At 38.4% G+C, this 19443-nt stretch overlaps 2 protein-coding genes across 2 annotated transcripts; both read right to left on the bottom strand.

Annotated features, from left to right (window-relative positions):
- Nucleotides 1-440: 440 nt before the first annotated feature.
- On the bottom strand, nucleotides 441-4401 carry tmem236 (transmembrane protein 236). Its single transcript, XM_030751113.1, has 4 exons — nucleotides 4046-4401; nucleotides 3380-3452; nucleotides 2163-2286; nucleotides 441-1260 (listed from the first exon to the last, which is right to left on the bottom strand). The coding sequence occupies exons 1-4, from the start codon at nucleotides 4297-4299 to the stop codon at nucleotides 632-634; spliced, it is 1080 nt and encodes a 359-aa protein (XP_030606973.1). The 5' UTR covers nucleotides 4300-4401; the 3' UTR covers nucleotides 441-631.
- Nucleotides 4402-8449: 4048 nt separating this feature from the next.
- stam (signal transducing adaptor molecule (SH3 domain and ITAM motif) 1) lies at nucleotides 8450-18581 on the bottom strand. Its single transcript, XM_030751108.1, has 14 exons — nucleotides 18234-18581; nucleotides 15903-15987; nucleotides 15649-15724; nucleotides 15357-15452; nucleotides 15085-15231; nucleotides 14628-14718; nucleotides 14150-14345; nucleotides 13716-13810; nucleotides 12433-12521; nucleotides 12141-12228; nucleotides 11966-12020; nucleotides 11646-11799; nucleotides 11411-11532; nucleotides 8450-10712 (listed from the first exon to the last, which is right to left on the bottom strand). The coding sequence occupies exons 1-14, from the start codon at nucleotides 18271-18273 to the stop codon at nucleotides 10481-10483; spliced, it is 1566 nt and encodes a 521-aa protein (XP_030606968.1). The 5' UTR covers nucleotides 18274-18581; the 3' UTR covers nucleotides 8450-10480.
- Nucleotides 18582-19443: the final 862 nt, after the last annotated feature.

The following is a 19443-nucleotide window of genomic DNA, read 5'->3' as shown; positions in this document are numbered from 1 at the left end:
TCTCCTGTAACAAATAAATCATTTTAACAACTTTCTGGATCTCGTGTTAAATGTCGACACCTCATCAGATGTCCCCTTTTTCTTTTCTGCCAACTCCTAAAGGAAGTGTTTGTCTTTTTAGCTTTGGCAAAAAAACAGCCACTCACTGAAAATTCAGTTGATGCTGAATTTTCAGCAGCAGTTCAACTTCACTGAACCAAGATAGTGACGCTATACTGCAAAAAATTAAAAATCTGATTAGCTTCAAAGTTTTTACAGAGTTTACACCAGTGTCAGAAAAGACTTTTATTCAAGGTTTTATTTAAAATATGTTTTTCTTTACTCTTTGTGGCATGTAAACAAATTTACAGATAAAAAAGCAAAACTAAGCACATGAACACTTTCATCAATAAATATATTTGGATTCAGATAAGAGTTGGCTTACTTTATACTTCCACCTGTTTTGAAACAAAATTCAGAATAATGTTTACAGTTTGATTTGATTCGCCAGTGAAATTCAAACATGCTGTCCATCATCATCAGTACCAGCATCTGGTTGCTTTGGTGCTGCTCTCCACACATGAACACCAACTGTTGAACTACTCCCAGTCCAAGTGGCTCTTTCATCAACAACAGAATGTGCCACTCCTCCTCAAAACATGCTCTGATGTCTAAAACATTTCAGCTTGGTCAGAAATGTGAAATAGATAAAAGCCAGGCTTACCAGGGCATTTTTCAGCGGGTACAAGACAGGTGTTACAAAGCCAAACACAGCAATCAGAGCAACCCGAATGATAAAGAAAGGTAAGTCCTGCAGAGCAAATCCAGCAGAAGACAACAAGGGGTTGTGAGGTGTGATGATCATACGGAGAGTAGACAGGAAGGCGAGGATGTACACGGGGAACACCCAGGCTGAGTAGAAGACTGATGGCACTCCTGCCACTCTCACCATCTCCACAGTGTCAAACCAGAAGAGGAAACTATCCACAAATATTTCTGACCTTCCATCCCTTTTCCACAGGAAGCTCAGGCGACCCGAGTATGACCGGGGACGTGAGAATGAGGAGTACAAGTACATAGTGCTGGAAGCTCGTGTGCTGGGCTGTGAGTTGGCAACATCCTGCCAACTGCCTGAGGTCGTGCCTTTTCGGACCTCTGGTTGGTCATGGGTCAAACCGTTCTGGCCTTCTTCAGGGTGCGGCTGGCCTGATACAGTGGTCACATGTTCCATGTGGGTGAGGACGGGGCCTGATGCAACAAGGTCTGGATCTAAGCTGTCTGCTGTAAGTGACAACACCAGATGTTTCTGTATATGGTAGAGTTATAGTTATCCTAAAGACTAGCCAATAAAAGAGAATTGGCCATTATCTTTTGCCTTTTTCCTATAATAATAATAATAATAAAAACATTCATTTTCAAGGAAGCAAGAGCAAAGGGAAGGATAATTATGAGATAGATGGACTGTGTATTTTATAGTATTCTTATCTGAATATTTTCTTGGTTATCTGTGCAACATTTTCTTCTGGGCGTGGCTAACATGTTTCAGGCTGGTTACAGCACATCCAGCACATGCTCGACTGAACTGGGATTTAAAGATTTTGTTATCTCGGTCAATGTTTTGTGCTCTTTTCTTGTGTTCTCCAGCTGTTTAGGCAGGTGGTATTTGTCAGTATCCTCAAGAAATCTATGACCAAAGCTTTCCCAGCAGAATAATGATCACAGTTCTTCAGGTCACCTGTTAGTAGTTTTAATGGTGTGGCTGGTAGGTTTTTTTTTTTCCAGGAAACTTTTAAGTGTGGAGGTTCAGTCAGACAACTCATACTTTAAATGTCTGGTTTATTTATCTGTCTAGAGGTGGATACTGAGATGGTGGCGGGATTGAAGCTGCAGGAAGTGATGCAGAAAAGCAGCAGCACTGGCATGTATTAGGGATAGATGGGGAATGTTGCAGCTTAAATAAACAGCTAAATTGGGAAGTGTTTGGAACATGACGTGAGTGAAGGTAGGTATGCTTGCCTAAACTAGCTTCCAGGTTGTGCTGTATTAATGAAATAACAGACCCATAAAAATTAAGTGTTTCAAATTAGAACAAAGGGTCTGTGGCTTCAGTTACATGATCAGTCCCACAGAAGATGGAATATGACACAACAACAGTAAACGACTTTGAAGAATTCAAGCCTTACATTTTCCCATCAGTTTGCAGGGTCGGATCCTCTCTATGATATCCAACCAGATGAGGAAGAAAAGCACCAAGGAAACAGGCAACTCAGTGAAACTGTCCAGTAACTGTCCACTGTCCACCTGCACCTACAGTTTGACAATATTAGAAAAACCACTAATAGGTTGAACAAAATGACCTGACGCTAAGAAATGGCAAACAAAACTGGAAGTCTTTGTAACAACATTTGTCTTGACTGAGATAGAAAAGCTCCTGCATTCCAAGTTTTATGAACCCATTAGATTTTACTCCCCTATCATTACAGATTTACTGCTTAACACCCCTAAAATAAGAAATATTGGATGAATTAATATCAGACACGTCTTTGTGCTTACTTTGTGCTTTTATTCTTGTTGGAATGGTTAATGACACAGTGTAATATAGGAATAAAAATTCTTTTCTTTTTAGGGTGGAGGATGGCATCAGACGTTAGGTTAATGGCCAAACCGCTGTTTTCACTGTGGGTTACTGAATAGCTCAGAAGGACAGCAGTCTTGTGACAAGGGACCTGTTTTCACTGCCAAAGTCCTTCTCAGAAATATTTTCACAGTATGAAACATCATGTGCCTGCACTGCATTTTCCTCAGATAAAAAGACTTTTCTGCTTTTCAGGTTAACATTTTTAATAATAATAATAACAAAAAAAATGCAATGCATATAAAATATATTGCATTGTGACCCCACGAAGAATCAGTGTGTCATTTTCACTTCTTGTCAGCCATCTATCAGCTGTTTGGGTCTGAAGCAAAAATAAATAAATAAAAGATCAATTCATTACACTGAAACGCTCCCAAAGCAGACAGGTGTATCATAACTTAGTTTTCTGTCTTTTGGTGCAGATTTTTCATAATCACAACCCTTGCATTTATGTTGTGAGGAGCTTGATCCCTATTTTGGGAAACCAGTAGCTTCACCTGTAAAATAATGTCCAGTGCACAGTGAATAAGGAAACCTCAAGAGAGCCTGGCCAGTCAGTGACAAGGGATGCTTTTCTTTCTCTGTGCTGCAACGTATCATGTCAGTGAATAACTGTAGTGTAGTCACGCAATGAGCTGTTGCTTCTAATAGGCTGTTTATGACAAATGCTGCATGCCTCTTCAAGGACCCCCGTCAGAGAATGACAGAACAAAACATCACCAAGTGCTCCTTAGTGACAAGATCAATCAGTCTTGATGGCATTACCTTGGAGCTGGCTATTAGAATAGCAAAGCACGGTAATGTGCACAGGATGAGATAGGCCAGCGCTGTTGGTCTCCTGAAAAACACAATCTGTTATTTTAGCTCACATTTTCATAACGATCATCCCGTAATTAAGAGTAATTGTTCTTTTTTTTTTTTTTTAAAAAGCGTGTATTCTTTCCTGAGTTTATGATTTTTAATTTGTCTTTCAGAAAGTTTAGAAGTACATTTTTGAGAAAAGTGAGCCTTTCAGTTTTATTTAACAATTCTACTCCACAACACTGCAGCTGCACTCAGTTACAGTTATTATCTGTGTGTACTTAGTCTATATTCACTTTTTTAGAAAAAGGCAAGACCTCATCTGTAAGACATGAACACTACTTACACAAGCTACAAGGGGTAGCACTGAGTACAGGAGAGTTGTGAAATTAAAATAAATTAATCCATAATTTCAGTTACAACAAATAAAAACAAATGATAATCTGTGATACCAGACCATATAGTGCTGTACCGGCAAATCACAGAAAAAACTTGAATGTCACTCAGTAAGCTCAACTTTCCACATGTAAGATGTAACTCATATTGTTTTTTTAAATGCTGCACAGTCTCAGTTTATAATTATACACACAAAACATTTGATATGCTTATCATATCACAGCCTTAACTCACCACTGTGTGACCTCTCTGATGAACCCCCGCTGCTTAATGGTCAGATATCTGACTGGAGCCCACACCAGCAAAGTCACAGAGGTCACATAGGCAATAGAAGCCGCAACAACGAGCCAGTAAGCCGTTCGATCCCGTCCTTTCACATCATGTATAAGGCTGGCAAATCTCTCCATAATTACAAAGACGGGTATAATAAGAGCTGCAAACTGCAGCACCTCATATAGGATGAGCTTGACTTTCTTCCCCGAGGGCATGATCCCGAAGTACCTGTTTCTGAGCTGAACTTGGAGCTAAAGACTTTAACAATCTTCTCCTAAAGATGAGCCAGTGGAGACGTTGGACTCTGCACACAGGCATTGCTTACACTGCACTGGAGGCTGTATTCTTTTATGGCTGAGGTAATGAGGTGGTCATGCCTGTCTTTTTTATGGGCTGACAAAGAAGAGCTCTCCCATCCCATAATTTCAACGGGGAAGATTACACTTAGCCATAACTGTGCAAGTGTTCTAAAAAAGCCAGTGGCTTCTTACACTGAAGGCTGGTAAAACCTGTTTGATTTATATCTGTGTTTTTTTGAGGTATATATTTTTGTTTTTGCTGAAACAAAAATATACACCTCTTACATCTTACAGATGCAACTTTGTATTGGTATACATTTGAGATAAAAATACACTAAGGATAAAAATACTTAAACAATTTTTAATAATTCAGGACAGCTTTTAAAATCATAGTGACATACTGAAAGACTAAGAGCATTCATGCAGCTTTGCACAGACACACACAGATCTCCATCTAGTGGTAAGAAAAAGAACAATTTTCTAGTTTGTTTTTTAAACTGTAAATGATGTTCTTTAATATGAAATACTTTTAAAGTAAGTGGATTTAAAATTATGAAATACATTCTTGATTATAAATAAAGGCTCACCACCATATATTTTATTGACATTAAACCAGTGAAGATGGAAATCATCCGTCATTCTGAGATTATACTTGGTTTTATTCATTTCTTTTTGACTGGGAGAATATATTATTACAAATTCCTAGATTCTGGATTTCCAATGAGGAAATCACAAATATTGCATGAAATTTCAGAAGTTTTTAAGGTCATTGAAAGGAAAATATTTGATCAGACACAAATAATTCATTGTATTGTTCAAGCCATGCCCACTTTAAACCATTTATCCCTCTATTTTCTGAATTGGATGAGCAGAAGAAAATTAAGGGGGCTGAAGTCTATCCGAGCTACCATAGGGTGAGAAGTGGGGTACACCCTGGACAGGTTGCCAACCTGTCGCAGAACCAACAGAGACACACACTCACATTCACACCTATGGACAATCTAGAAACAACCTAATGCCACTAACTGCAGGTAATTAGACTGTGGGAGGAACCTGGAGTGCCCAGAAAGAACCAGTGCAGACATGGGGAGAACATGCAAACTCCACACAAAAAGGCACTGGCCAGATGGTGGATTTAAACCCAGGACATTCTTGCTTTGAGGCAACAGCAGTATAGAAACATGGCACCTCAAACAACCAGTTTTCTGAATTTCTCACTCATAGTTAAGGGCTGAGAAAATAAAGTTTTCTTAATAAGTTTAAAAAAAAAAAAAAAAAAAAAAAAAAAAAAAAAAAAAACTTTCTCAAATGCCAGTCACAGGTGAATATGAAGGATTTTTGGGAGTGGCTTAGCCTGGGTGCTTGAGTCCATACTTTATACTTCGCATTTACATCACCCAGAAGGTTATTTCTGCATAAGGAAAACTTGGTCTCACAAGTTTCATAAACAGCTAAACATATATCTCTCACAAAATTAAGGAAACCACCAATCATCACAGTATATCACCAAATCAGTTTAGCTTCAGGGATATCAATCTGCATGGTTAGGAAACATAAACCATATTACTCAACTTTAAATGACGTTACAGGCCGCTTATGGTATACAATGGTGTCTCCAGACTTTTCCCACATCTGCCACATGCGCTCGGTGTGAATCAGCTCTCATATGTGAAGACAGCAGGATGCCAATGATGAATACCAGTCAAGCTGCAAGATGGTAGGCTGACAGTTCAGTCAGACATGTACATGAGTAGCCTGTTGGAGAGCATTCTGTTGGGCTCTGGCAGTGCTCCTCCTCCTCTCGCAAGAGTGGATACCGGTCCTTCTGGGTTGACACTCTTTTGTGTCCCTGTCAAGCTTTCTTTGGAGTAGCAGGCCCATCTCCTGGTATCTCCTCCACACTCTTGAGACTGTGCTGGGAGACAGCAAACCTTACAAAGGCGCGTATGGAACTGCCATCCTGAATGAGCTGCAAGTAGTCTCATGATTCCAGTAGTGACAAATGACACCAGCAAAAAGCAAAGCTAGAGAAAAATCAGTCAGGACGAATAAGTCTGGGGGGGTCAACCGAGCGCATGTGGCTTTGATCAACCTGTCACCTGTTGTGACAGGTTGATCAAAGCAGGTGAAATGGATTCATAATGGTTTATGCTTCCTAACTTCTCCCTGAAGTTCAACTTACTTACACTATGTGTTATACTGTGATAGTTTTCAGTAGTGTAAAACTATATAAACACAAGCTACAATATCTGAGTATAAAGTTTGTGATTTAATCCGATTTAATGCACTAAGAAGCATGAGAATCAAGCCGAGTGAAGCCATTAATATTCTGTACATTTGGCCTGGTTTTATTGTGAATACCAATTAATAAGTATGGTTAAAAGAACACATACAAACAGCAGGGTACAACTTTAGACAGAACCTTTACAATAATGTTGGCTTAAAACTTAAAAAAAAAAAAAAAAAAAAAAAAACTGGCAGCATCTCAGTCCTGTACAATGAAGAAAAATTACATCAGGTGACAGTCCAACCCTGTGGGTTCAACAAGATGATGCAACATTTGGATGATGCATGATGATAAACTGGCTTCTATGGTCCCAGAACAGCTGCTACTTTGATATTTTTCAACCCTCTTTGAAGAAAGAGTAACTTTCCATTTCGCTCCTGATTTTAGTCGAAGGCAAACAAAACAAAACAAAGAAAAAACAATATTCCTCATCTATCTCGCACTCAAATCAGGTTCTGGAGGTACAAAGCTTAAGATGCGAGTCATTTTATAATCTTGCAACGGTGTTGAGAAGTAGGACATTTGAAAGAAAGTACCTCGAGAAAAATTAAAATGACAGCGTGTTAGATCAACACACGAATTTGACTGGAAAGTGGACGATTCCTAATAATTCCTTCATGTAACACCATCGATATTAAATACAACAGATAAATTAGTTTCCTTTTCACAGTCCAGTCAGTTTTTGTAAACATGAACTCTTTCCCAAAGGCTTTATCCAAGTAGAAGCAATATAAATTAGATAAATATTAAGAATATGGTAAATACGGCAGAGTATGAGAAGTAGACCTGTACATTTGATCTTGAATGCTTTACATGTCACTAACTGTTTAGCTTAGGGAGACTTTGGTAAAGAGCCGTTTACAAATCCTGACTCTGAATGTTCAGAATCAGAAACACCTTCAGGTAGAACTTGTTTTAGTGTTGACAGACAGGTTTGAAATGCATGGCGGGGTTCAGTCAGTTTTTACATTATCGTGTGACCCTACAGTACATCAAGCATGTATCAAACACAGAGAGAAATGTCCATGTTCTCATGTCAGCAATTAAATATACAACTAAGTTAGACAGAATATTACATATCCTGATCTATTCTCTGAATACATACATCCTGCACTGCTTCTCCATTCAAAATATCTTAACAATCAAAACATAAATTAAAATGCACTACAAAAAAAACAAAAAAAACAAAAAAAAAAATGTAGTATTTATTTTTCCAACACTGACTAAAGAGATGATTTAAAGACAGTGGGGAGATACTGGGGCTCGGAGTTTTCCCCCTTTGTAGCCAAGTCTGTGGTGCGAGTTTGTTAGCACAGCTCTGATGGACACAGAACAAAGCTTACATCCAACAAAAAAGTTGTTGGGTTTAAAAGGAAAACTCTGCAGCATGAAGTAAGGAATCAGTCATTTCTGGGGAGTGAGGGGGCAGAGACAGAAATAAAGAAAAACACCTTTTTGTTTTCAGGCATTAAGATTTTTTTTTTTTCCCTGCAACCACTTTGTTCTCTTTGGCTCAGCACCGTTAAGACATCTGGAAAATCCTGACTGCAGAGTTCACCTTTAAGGCTGAGAGAAACACCTGGAGCTGTGCTAGCATACGGCCCACCCATGAGGTCATCATGTGGCTTCACTACTAGATCAGTACAGTATATACAAGAGTCATGTGCATGCTTCAGTTCCTCTAGTTTCTTCTCTCCAAAAACAAAGTGGCTTCAGTTTTCAGTACTTCTAAAAGTTGACAACATATACAGAATGTAAGAACAGCCTGATGCTTTCAGCAGAGCTAAAAGTCCTTTTATTAAAAAAAAAAAAAATGAAAAGAATATTGACACCCCTCTTTGAGACATGACTAGAACTACAGTTGGTTTAAGTGAATGAGACAGCTGTGGGATATTGTTATTTTCTCTGTTAGTGTGTGAATGAAGGTAAATTATAACGCACTACTACAGTATGCGTGAACCAAGTAGTGCAGCTGTGTCTGTATGTGCATTCATAGCTGTATGCCAGCCTGTAGTGTGCATCGTGTGTGTAGCCTCAGTGTTTGTACTGAGGACGGTGTGAAGGTGTGTGTATATTTCACACTTGATCAAATAGTAATTGCATATTTATTACATGGCTAGCTGGACGTGGCAAACTGATATTTATCATCATTATTTTTAAGTTGCTGAGTAAGAAATATTAAATTTGGTGATAATTACATACTACAGATACAACTGTTGATACAATGCTAATATTACCTAAAAACTGAAGTCAGTAGACGGTCGATCCAAATGTCTACAAACTTCAAGATATTCCATTAATACCAGAACAGAGAATCTAATATTTAATGACTAGAACAAACAACTCTGCATACAAATTTATCCAAAATTTAACTAAAAGAATTTCTTTAGTGCCAAATTATGCATATTTTCCTAGGAGGTTTTCTGTGCCATAACTGTTGTGAAGTCTTGCAACAAAAAGGAAGCAATCAATGTGATGATGTACATTTTGCCATCAAATCTAGTTTAGAAGTGACTGAGCTTGAAAGATGGCCAAATTCTGAACAAGTGAAACTGAAAGCTGCTCCATACCTTCACATCAGCTATAAACAGTGAGGACAATCATAAAAATGTGTGAAAAAAATCAATAATAAACAGAACAGTGTCCATTCTGTGGCTGTGTGTCACATAGCGTGAGCTCTTAAAATAAAAACCTTATGATTGTGACTTCACTGGCTAAGAGAAGCGTAACTGTGTATTTAAAGCTGGAGTGCAGGGCTTTTGCACAAGAATGAGTGTCTGCTATATTCGAGGCTATTAGCACCTGTTTAAATCTCTAAATTTTGCAGTTTACTGAACTTTTAAATCCAATGTGCGTGGTGAAACTGCCAGAGCCGAATTGGGGTGGAGACTGAGACTGAGTTGGCTACATCAACTAGGAGCATGGCAGAGAAATCTGACAAGGACTGAAAAATTTCTAATGCTCAACATATAAAAAAGGAAAGCAGTCAGATGAGGGACTACAGTCTAAATAACAAAGAGGTGGTCCTTTAGGCCATTTTTGACTGTCTGAATAATTGTTTAAAAAAAAAAAAAAAAAATCAAAGTTTAGCCAGCTATATTTGTTTTAAAATACATTGCTCCCTTATTTTACTAGCACCTGGTAGGATGTAGTGTTATTACCACCAGAAGGTGATGGTAATGCACCTAAAAACTGTTTGCAAGCCAAAAATTGAATAACCAACAAAATTAAAACAACAAAAACAGAAGAATAAAGTGTCATATCTACTTCACATCAGATTGGTAGTGTGTGTGTAGCATTCGATGCTACTGTACAAACAAGAGAAACATGGGAAGTCGACAACAATGAACACTGTCCAACTCCTTCAAAAAAAAAAAAAAAAATCCAGTGTAAACTCCACCATGTAAAATTAGCAAGTCAAAAGTCTGCCAAAACTATATGCAGTCACTTGAGAGCAGCATGGATCAGGAGTAATCATCAAATAACAGGTTAATAGTTTCCGGTAAAAATCAAATAATATTTTTGTGGCATTACTCTGACTGCCAGAAGGAAGAGATAAAAGTTCTGCACTGCAGCTTTGGTTGTATATCTGCTAAACATAACACAAAATGTCAATGTTAGTCTACTCTGTTTGCCTTTTTTCCCCCCATTCAGCTGGTGCCTTATGACAAAAACTAATTTTCCACTATAACTATTTGATCAGGTCTGGTGTTTTTGTGTGTGTGTGTGTGTGTGTGTGTGTGTGTGTGTGTGTGTGTGTGTGTGTGTGTGTGCGCGCGCCTGTGAGGACATCAGTGAGCTCTCAAGGCCCTATAACAAGGCTTTCTCTGAGAAAGGGGCCTGTGGGATATCTGAGGAAGGTGCTATGCTTGCGCCAGAGGCAGTGCTGTAGTTTGGTGTCTGTGTCATGCCTGCAGGAGTCGTGCATGGTGCTGGGCCAGGGTTGCTGGCTGGATTCTGGTAGGACTGAACATCTGCTGGAGCCATGCTGCCTGGAGCTGCAGTGTACACTGGCGGCTGGCCCATGTACATATGAATGTCACTGTAAAAGAATAAGGAAAAAAAATATAAATACATTTATATAAATGGCATGACCTCCATTGTGTCTCACACGTAAGTAATGTAAGCATGATCAGAATAAACTGGCAAGATTGACATTTGTCAGCTTTTTCTTGAAGTTTTGAGTAAGTGCTACCTGTTTACCTTTGGGTACTCAACATTGGAATATCACCAATTAGCAAACAACTGCACGGCAAACACCAATGAAACTGTATGAATTAACCTATAATTCAACTCACACTGTCATTTGAGCCAAATTTAGATTTCACAGCCCTGATTCCATCACAAGAAGTGAGTAGAGTCCTGTTCACAAATCATCTCTAAATTTATTTTTTTTAAACACAAATATTGTTTTCAGTTTCAAAGCAATAAATTGCAACTTTCAGTAAAAGTCATCAATGTTTAAACTGTGCAGGGGAAAAAAAAAATAAAAATCCACCAACCATCAAGAGTTAACGCTTCAAACATCTGTACAAAGTGACACAGATTTCTGTTTAAGAACAGAACTGTTGTGGAGAATTTACCGTATATAAATATAAATTAAGAGCAAATGAGGTGTTAATGTATTAAGCATGGCTGACATTCTTCATCCCAAATAAAACAGAGCAGATACAAAAACTGATAATATTGGTACCTGTAATATGCTTAGTACACCACGACCCCGGGCAGCCTGAAACTCACCTGGGAGCTGGCTGACCAGGAATGGGAGTTCCGGGAGGAAGCTGCTCCATAGGAACAGTATAGCCTTGCACCCCAGCGCTGCTCATGGCATACGAACCTGATGCAGGCTGGCCAGGGTAGACCTGTGGTAACAAACATGAACACATTAAGTGTTGATATTTCATCACCTTTTAAGTCCTTAAAAGAATGACTATAGTTGTTAATCTTGTTCATATCCATGACACACTGGCTTTACCTGCTGTGCTGCGCTGGCAGGCTGCTGCATATAATACTGTTGGCTCTGCAGCTTGGCATACATGGCATAGACTGGATCTTCATTCATCAGCTTGGCATATAAAGACAGCGCCTCCATCACCTTCACGTTCAGCTCCGACAGCTCTGAGTGCTTCCTGACGATACAACCGATCAACAAGTTAGACTCCCTTAAATCAGCGTTAACCAACAATAAACTCAATCTTTTCAGAGACCTTCTGCATCGTTACGTTCTTCACTTTTCTTCAGCTGACAATGTTCTAAGTTTCTATAAGCAAAACATGCCATATCAGCACAATGTACCTGTCAATATCCTCCAACTTCTGGTCGATGAGGGGCCCCATTTGATTGCAGGCACCTGATAGAAAGAAAAAAATCTGTTAGTTTCTTTAGCCAGCAGAAATCCGCCTCTTCCAAATTGTACCGTTATACATATTTTCCTGTCCCTTACATATATTCATATTAAAAATCAGTTTACCTTCAAGCTGTAGTAATTCAACGCTGTCAGACTGGTTGTCTGTTGGATCTGCACTTTGAATCATTTGCAGTAGCTGGTCCATTTTGTCCTGGAGATATTTGATAAGGATCAGGTATATGCGAGATCATTTTTAACATAATCCAAGAGGAATAAATTTAGTCACTGTTTTATAGTCAAGTAATAATTTTTAAAATGTTATACTGGAAGAATTTTCTTTATTTGCTGAAACAACTTGTGATCTTAACGAGGTTGAATCATTCGCGTAAGCAAGCACACACAGCAGAGAACTCACCTCATCTATGTATACTGGCTCCTGTTCGGGCTCTATGGTCTCTACCTGAATGTCCTCACTGAACTGTACTGTCTTCTTCTCAGTCTTCACTATGGATTCCCAAGTAGCGGTGGACACAGCAGCACAAAAACAACACAACAGTCTCAGTGGTCAGTAATGCAGACAAGATACAAGGATAAACTGACTTGATAATCAATAATAATGGTCTGACAGAAGCATGCAACACTGGAGCAGAAAATAGAAGTTATAAGCTGATAAAAAGTTATTGTTCTTGCCAACTAGAATAACAAGAAATAGTAACAAGCGGCATGAAAACAGTAGAAGTGGATGAGTTTGACACAACTGGAGGGGAAAAAGCACAACAGCTGGATGTATGTCTGTGTAGGTTCTCAGTCATTCAGGTCATAGTAGTCTCTGGAGCTTGAAAAAGAAAAAAAAAAAAAAAAAAAAAGTGACTGGACTTCTTTTTGTTTCTTGAAGACACTTGATTGAGAACTGAAGAAGCCTTTCAGATGAGACGTGAAACGTCTTCAAGAAACAAAAAGAAGTCCAGTCGCCTTTATTTCAAACAGCTGGATGTACATACCCAGCATGCATGTTTAAGGAGAATAAAAGCCACAGAATCAAGAATATGACAAAGCTGTACAATTAGCAAGTAATAATAATAAAGGTGCTCTTACACAACAAAAACTGGATGTGATGAAGAACCTAGAAAACTCCCAACAAAGCAAAGCTCGTAACCCCCTTTTTTGTGGGGTTTTGATAATTTATTGGTCAGAACAACATCAAAATGCTGAACTGTGTATGTGTACAGACAAGTATACTAACACCTTAAAATATTTAAATAAATTTAAAAAAAAAAAAAAAGCTTTACAATTAAAGTTCAAATGTGATTTTTTTTCCCACCCTTTTAGACTACACATTTCTGTGGAAGCAATGACAGAGACAGAATAGAGCATCCAGCAAGATACCATGATACAAATATCAATGTTTGCATTTTAAATGGTTCAGTTATTACACCAGAAACAGATCTGGTACAAAAGAAAAGGGTATCAGCAGGAGGAAATGTATCCCAATGCTATCCCACACTTATGAACGACTTCCCAGAAATACAGGCTGTGTTATTTTTCATTGCCTATTTTGACTCTGTTGTTGCACTATGCTCTTTGTATCGCACAGTCCAGGATCTATAAAGCAATGTTGCTAATGGACTAAATGGACTCCCAAAGAATCAGCGATGACTCAAGTGAAGAAAGTAATTGCGTTAATGCGCTTGTACTCACTCATCTCAGGCTCTGCAGTGAGATCAGCAGTGACAAAGTTGGAGGGAAACAGTCCCACCCCCTGGTATGTTTCCCCTTTCCACCAGTTGGGGTCACTAGGAGAAAGAAAATTGAAATTAAAGCTTTAAGGAACTTTAATCACTTCATTGGCATTTCATTGTTTTACTAGGTCATTTCCAAACTTCTTTAAAAACATGAACACATTTCTGAAGTCTTTTTAAAGATACAAATTTTACAGACTGGTTAAGCCATCATATTTACAATGCATTTTCTTTTGATTCAGCATTATTCTAAAAAGCATTTCAAAAGGCTTCAAAGAGAACAGCCACCTGAATCAGAATGCAACATAGGCCCTGTAAACCTACTCACAATTATTTAAAAAGAAAGGTCCCAGTTTGCTGTGTGCACTTGGTTAAATGTGTGTAAAAGTTTACCTATCATCCAGGATAGTGATGATTTCTCCTGACTTAAAGGTGAGCTCATTATCCTCTGCAGCCTCAAAATCATAGATGGCACGGACTTTTCTGCCATCAGACTTGTGTGAGGAGAGCAGGCTGGAGGTGTTTGGGTAAAGACTTGACATTGAAGTCTGCGGCTGCTGACGCTGCTCCTTCAGTGACAACTCGATAGCTGCATACAAGGGAGGCAAAAAGATAACCACAAGAGAGAGTGGCTGTGCGTTTCACCTTGAAAATGCCTTACACCTTGTGGAACATCTGCAATTCATTAATCCAGAATAACAAGGTGAGTTTTGCAAGGCCAATAAACAATTAAAATGTGTTTAATGAGCAGCCTTTATTGACAAAGATTCTAATGTATTTCTACATGTGTCTGAATACTGAAAAACGTATACAAGAGTCCTATGCAAAAAAGTGGTCCAGCTCTCTGATTATTTGCTAGAGGCCTCTTTACCTTTGGCCAAATCTTCCTCTTCTTTTTTGTTTGTTGAGGTGGAGGGATCCTTTGCCACTAGTGCTGGGCTTGCTTTTGCTTGCTCAGCAGCCTGTGAAAACAATAATCATGTGCTGCACTCAAATAATGACTCAGACTCATGACTTAAAAAAAAGAATTAAAAAAAAAAAAAGAAAAAAAAAAAGAGGGGTTTTTGAACAAAACAACCTCAAGTTCACCATTTAACTAAAATATTTTCTGTTAAATAATTTCTGCTTTTATTGATTTTTTTAATACACAGTCATATGACAGATGCCGGCATTATAAATACAATGAACCAGAAGTGCCCTTTTGGTCTTAACCACTATTCATTTTGATGTCCAAAACAAAGTAAACATTTATATTTTACATTAAAGCTAAAAAAACACAACAACCACAAACAAACAAAGGTGTAATCTATTATATTTCCTGTACCCACCTGGGAGCCCACAGCTGGGAATGTGACGCCCTGCTCCCGTAAATTCTTGATCATTGCAGAGATCAGACTGAGCTGCGGATCATTGCGGAAGTCTTCCGCCCACTCCACCATCAGGGCCTTCAGCTTCTCACAGACTTTGGGGTGGCCCTGGAGAACACACAAAGCATTTTATGTGAACATGGATCAAGCATGAAGCTTTATGAAGTAATCACACATAATTAATATGGCTTATCTGGATAACACACACAAAAAAAGTGAAAATGACCACACACCTTGTTTAAAACATTACTGACTTCACTGGCAAACTCTCTGGAGCACACTTCCAAGTGGAATATTTTCCCACAGTTTGAGACACAAGCACCGAGAAGCTGTGAGGACAAAGTGTACAGCATATTCACGAGGCTCATTACGTAAGTAACAGTTGACATACTTGTAGCACACGTTAATTTATCACTTATAAAAGAGTAAATTAGGTCACTTTACAAGCTCATAGCTTAGTGTCTTTCAGGAAGTGAGTTATCAAACTTATAACCAAACATGGCTGTTTGTTTACAGTCTGCTTACAGTCAGCGCCTGCATGGCTACATGAGGGTCCTTGTGGTTCACTCTTCTCATTATAGAGCGGAGACATTCTTTGGGCCTGCAACAGAATAGCAGAACTCAAAGGTTTGAGAAGGTTAAGCTATAAGAAGCTCTTCTTATATACTTCTTTGGACTTCCCTGAATTCAACTGCAAATCACTAAATTATGTTCTAGCAAAAAAAAAAGAAAAAAAAGAAATGTGTTTGTAAGCCTTAGGGTGTGAAAAGTTAACTAACCCAGTGCGTGACTGCCCTATCTTGTCACATATGTCCAGAATGAGGCCCCAGTCCTCAGCAGTGTTCATCTCACTGGTTGCTTTCTCTGCAGAAAAGAAGAACGCCAAACAACATGAGAAGAAATCTTCATTGAAAAAAAAAAAAAAAACTGTCATGATTGTATTTAGAGACAGGATAGAAGAGATGTGGGAATCCTACAGAGCAGTAATAAAGCTACTTGAAACAGGAAAAAAAAAAAACACTGTTGCAAACTGCCTGTGAGAATCCCCTTTTCACAATCATATTTGATACAGACACCCTCATAAAGACTACTGCAGATTTAACCTCAAGTTAATCTAAGGATTAATGCCTTTCATTCAGCAGTGGGTTCTCTTTGCCACTTTGAGATATCCTGCTGCCAAATAACATAATTTTAAAATGTTTAACTAGTAAGTGTAGCATCTAGGCTTGGTGTGTTTGACTCCTCTTGTCCTGGAAGCAGCTTTAGGTTTTACTAAAGGATGTACCGCTTGTGCAGTTTAGAGCAGATACCAATGTTTAACAACGACAGCATCCATCTCCCTCATCTGCTTATCCAATTCAGGGTTGCGCTTGGGCTGGAGTTCACTCCAGCTATCACAGGGTGAGAGGTGGGGTACACCCTGGACAGGTCGCTAATCTATTGCAGAGATATTTTAGTGCATTCCAAGTAGAAATACAGGAATGGGAATAAGATGTCATACTAAGCTGACACATTAGGGCAGCCACTTGACAGTGACTCCATGAAGAACCTGTTTGTTTGAATGATCTGAAATCACAGATGAAAAAAAAAAAATTCTTCAACTAAATGACAGTAAAAACTGAAGTTCTTTTATTTGCACCCCCAAAGCTGCACAAACATCCTCACTGAGGTACTTTATCCAGCCATGTCCAAACCATAGTTAAAATTTTTTTGGTGTTTTTATGACTATTTAATTGACTTTCAACAGTCCAATTAGGAATGTTGTGAAGGGCAGCTCTTACCAACTGAGAGCCACTGGTAAATCCAGTTTTGTTATCCAAGCCTTTACCACCTCTCACCTGCACTACAGTATTTCCCTTAGGATTACCCAGTTCCACTCTCTCTCATTTGTAGATGGTTCAAAATGTAGCTCATCGACTCTTAACTGGTTCAAAGATAAGGCAGCACATCACTCCTGCTTTAGCTCAACTGCACCGGCTACCTGTCAAGTTTAACTCCACAATATATAACGGATGTTTGAATTCTACAACTTCTCTCAGTCACAGTTCTTGACTAAAAATTAAATGTGACAGGGCCTTTGTGGTCATTGTCTGACGTGCCACATTATGTTTTTATTTTTTTTTTCAATTATTAATTTTGCTCCATTGTGCGTTTATGTGAGTTTCGTGTTTGTAATTGGAGACCTGGATTATAAATGAGTGTGCCTTTAAAGCACTTTGGGTAAACTTCTGCTATTAAAAAATTAAGTTGCAAAATATCAAAATAAGATTTTTTTTTTTTAAATACAAAAGCATAGTGAAGCAGTGGATGTCCACAACAGCAGAAGTGACACAATAAAGCAAGAAACAAAAGAGCATGATCACTTAAAGGCTGGAATAACATGACAGAGCATGTTTTACCAAATCAGCATTTCCTGAAGGCTTCTGACTGTGTATGAGGCTGTGCAGTCAACTGTTTGTGTATTTTTCCCATCTCTGCACCATCTACATGTAAATGAAGTGGTTAACCACTCGACAAAGATCAAAGAGAGAACTGGAAACACAGCAATACTGCGGTTTCGCACAGTCCGCATCCTCTTTCTCTTCCACTCACTGTGAGAGGTCAAGCACATCATTGTGGTTAGCTAACAGAAGATTGGATGCAGAAACGTATGGCTTGCTAACTTAATTCGGTAAGCCGATGACAAGTCTGTGTCTCCACCTTTATTAATAGTTAACCTGACAAAACGATGTCTGTAATAAATCTTGAAAATAACATTACACGTAACATAACATAACATTGCACGTTTTCAAGGCTAAACTTGGGATGCTATCGCTAAACCGTTAGTTGCTGCTTGCTAGCTAAATACCCAAAATAAGACAGGGAAGCAAGCTAGCCAACTGTGCTCTACAAACACAAGCCACACAGGCATTCAGAATAATATCATGGGCTGCAGACTGTCAGTTAATACAGCCTACAGTATATACCCAAAAAGCACTCACATAACAATAATATAAATCTAGAGGCTAACTGAAAGGCTGCCCACACAGCTGGAGAACACAAACAAAGCTGTCTGCACACAGCTACCTTAGCAAGCCTGCTAATAACAGCCTCCAGCTGTGATTACTCACCAACATCTTGGTCAAAGGGGTTGGTTGTGAAGAGAGGCATCGCTCGGTGTGTCAACAACAACAGATTTCGGTTTCCCCAGATATTTTCTTTCCCTCTTTTTTTCTTATTTCATACAATACAAATGCATAGTAACGACAGCCTGATAGGTGTCAAAGGCAGCTAGCTGATTCTTTTCTACACAGTCACTCCTTCGTCAGACGGCAACAAGCAGGGCATTCTGGGTAATTGACAGAGACCATACGATGTTTAATAAACGGCTATCAGCGACTACAGTTTAACGCTCCCTGTCAGACAGCTGCTCACGCCTATGTGCTGCCTGGACACTAGAGAGAATGAATCATAAGCCGCAAATTGTCCTTGGCTTAAAAAAAAATAACATGTCATCGTCAGGTGACGGTAATCACGTGACGGACTGACCACGCGGGTGTAGCTGCGCGTGTAGTTCCACTAATTTGTGTGGCGTAACTAAATCAATAAATGGACCACTTTTAGCAATTTACAATGATTTAAAGTAAATTAACTAATATGTAATTATATGAATTAATAAGCTGCGCTGATGACATTAACTGCTGGATGTCTCGAAACCTTTTAGAATTGAAAAGAGAGACAGAAATATTTGTGAGCCTGACCTGAGGTCAATTACAACTGTGTTTACATAACAAAAAAAAAAAACCAGACTAATAACCTTTTTATTCTCACAAGCTTACAGTTAATAACTCTGTGGGAATGTTAATTTGTATCTAATTTCTTTGCAAAGTTTTGTTCTGTTGTTTTTATTGCCTTAAGACACTTTTATTTTTTTTATTTTTTTGTTTTTTATCTTTTATGGGAAGCACATTGAGTTCATGTGTAAAGAAATATGCAATATGAATAAAATTGGCATTGATATTGACACACACACATACACACACACACACAAAATGTGGATAATGTACTGAAGGAAAGAAAAAATTCTTGATTAGTATATTTTTCTGAATAATTGATTTAGAACAAAATGTTGTGAATTAAGCATTATTGCCTATGTTAGTAGTAATAATTTAAATCCAAAGACTGAATATTATGTCATATAAATACATAATTTGGACATGGTTTTTGACAAAATCAACCTACATGTTGTACTTACTGTTGTATTTGTTTACTTAAGATATATTAAAAACATAAAGCACTCTGAGAGCACAAACCTCCATGAAATGTAAAAGTGATGTCAGA

This window comes from Archocentrus centrarchus, chromosome 17, assembly GCF_007364275.1.
Source record: "Archocentrus centrarchus isolate MPI-CPG fArcCen1 chromosome 17, fArcCen1, whole genome shotgun sequence".
NCBI classification, from domain to species: domain Eukaryota; kingdom Metazoa; phylum Chordata; class Actinopteri; order Cichliformes; family Cichlidae; genus Archocentrus; species Archocentrus centrarchus.
This window is presented reverse-complemented; position numbering and strand designations above follow the sequence as displayed.

Bases quoted from the DNA above. Each gene is read 5' to 3' on its own strand.
- tmem236 (XM_030751113.1), bottom strand. From the start codon at position 4,299: ATGCCCTCGGGGAAGAAAGTCAAGCTCATCCTATATGAGGTGCTGCAG. The intron at 2,287-3,379 runs GTAATGCCATCA...GTCAAACTGTAG, and splicing joins TTCTAATAGCCAGCTCCAAG to GTGCAGGTGGACAGTGGACA. The intron at 1,261-2,162 runs GTAAGGCTTGAA...TGTCACTTACAG, and splicing joins CTGCAAACTGATGGGAAAAT to CAGACAGCTTAGATCCAGAC.
- stam (XM_030751108.1), bottom strand. From the start codon at position 18,273: ATGCCTCTCTTCACAACCAACCCCTTTGACCAAGATGTTG. The intron at 14,719-15,084 runs GTGGGTACAGGA...TTGTTTTCACAG, and splicing joins TCCCAGCTGTGGGCTCCCAG to GCTGCTGAGCAAGCAAAAGC. The intron at 11,533-11,645 runs GTAAAGCCAGTG...TTGTTACCACAG, and splicing joins CTGCCAGCGCAGCACAGCAG to GTCTACCCTGGCCAGCCTGC.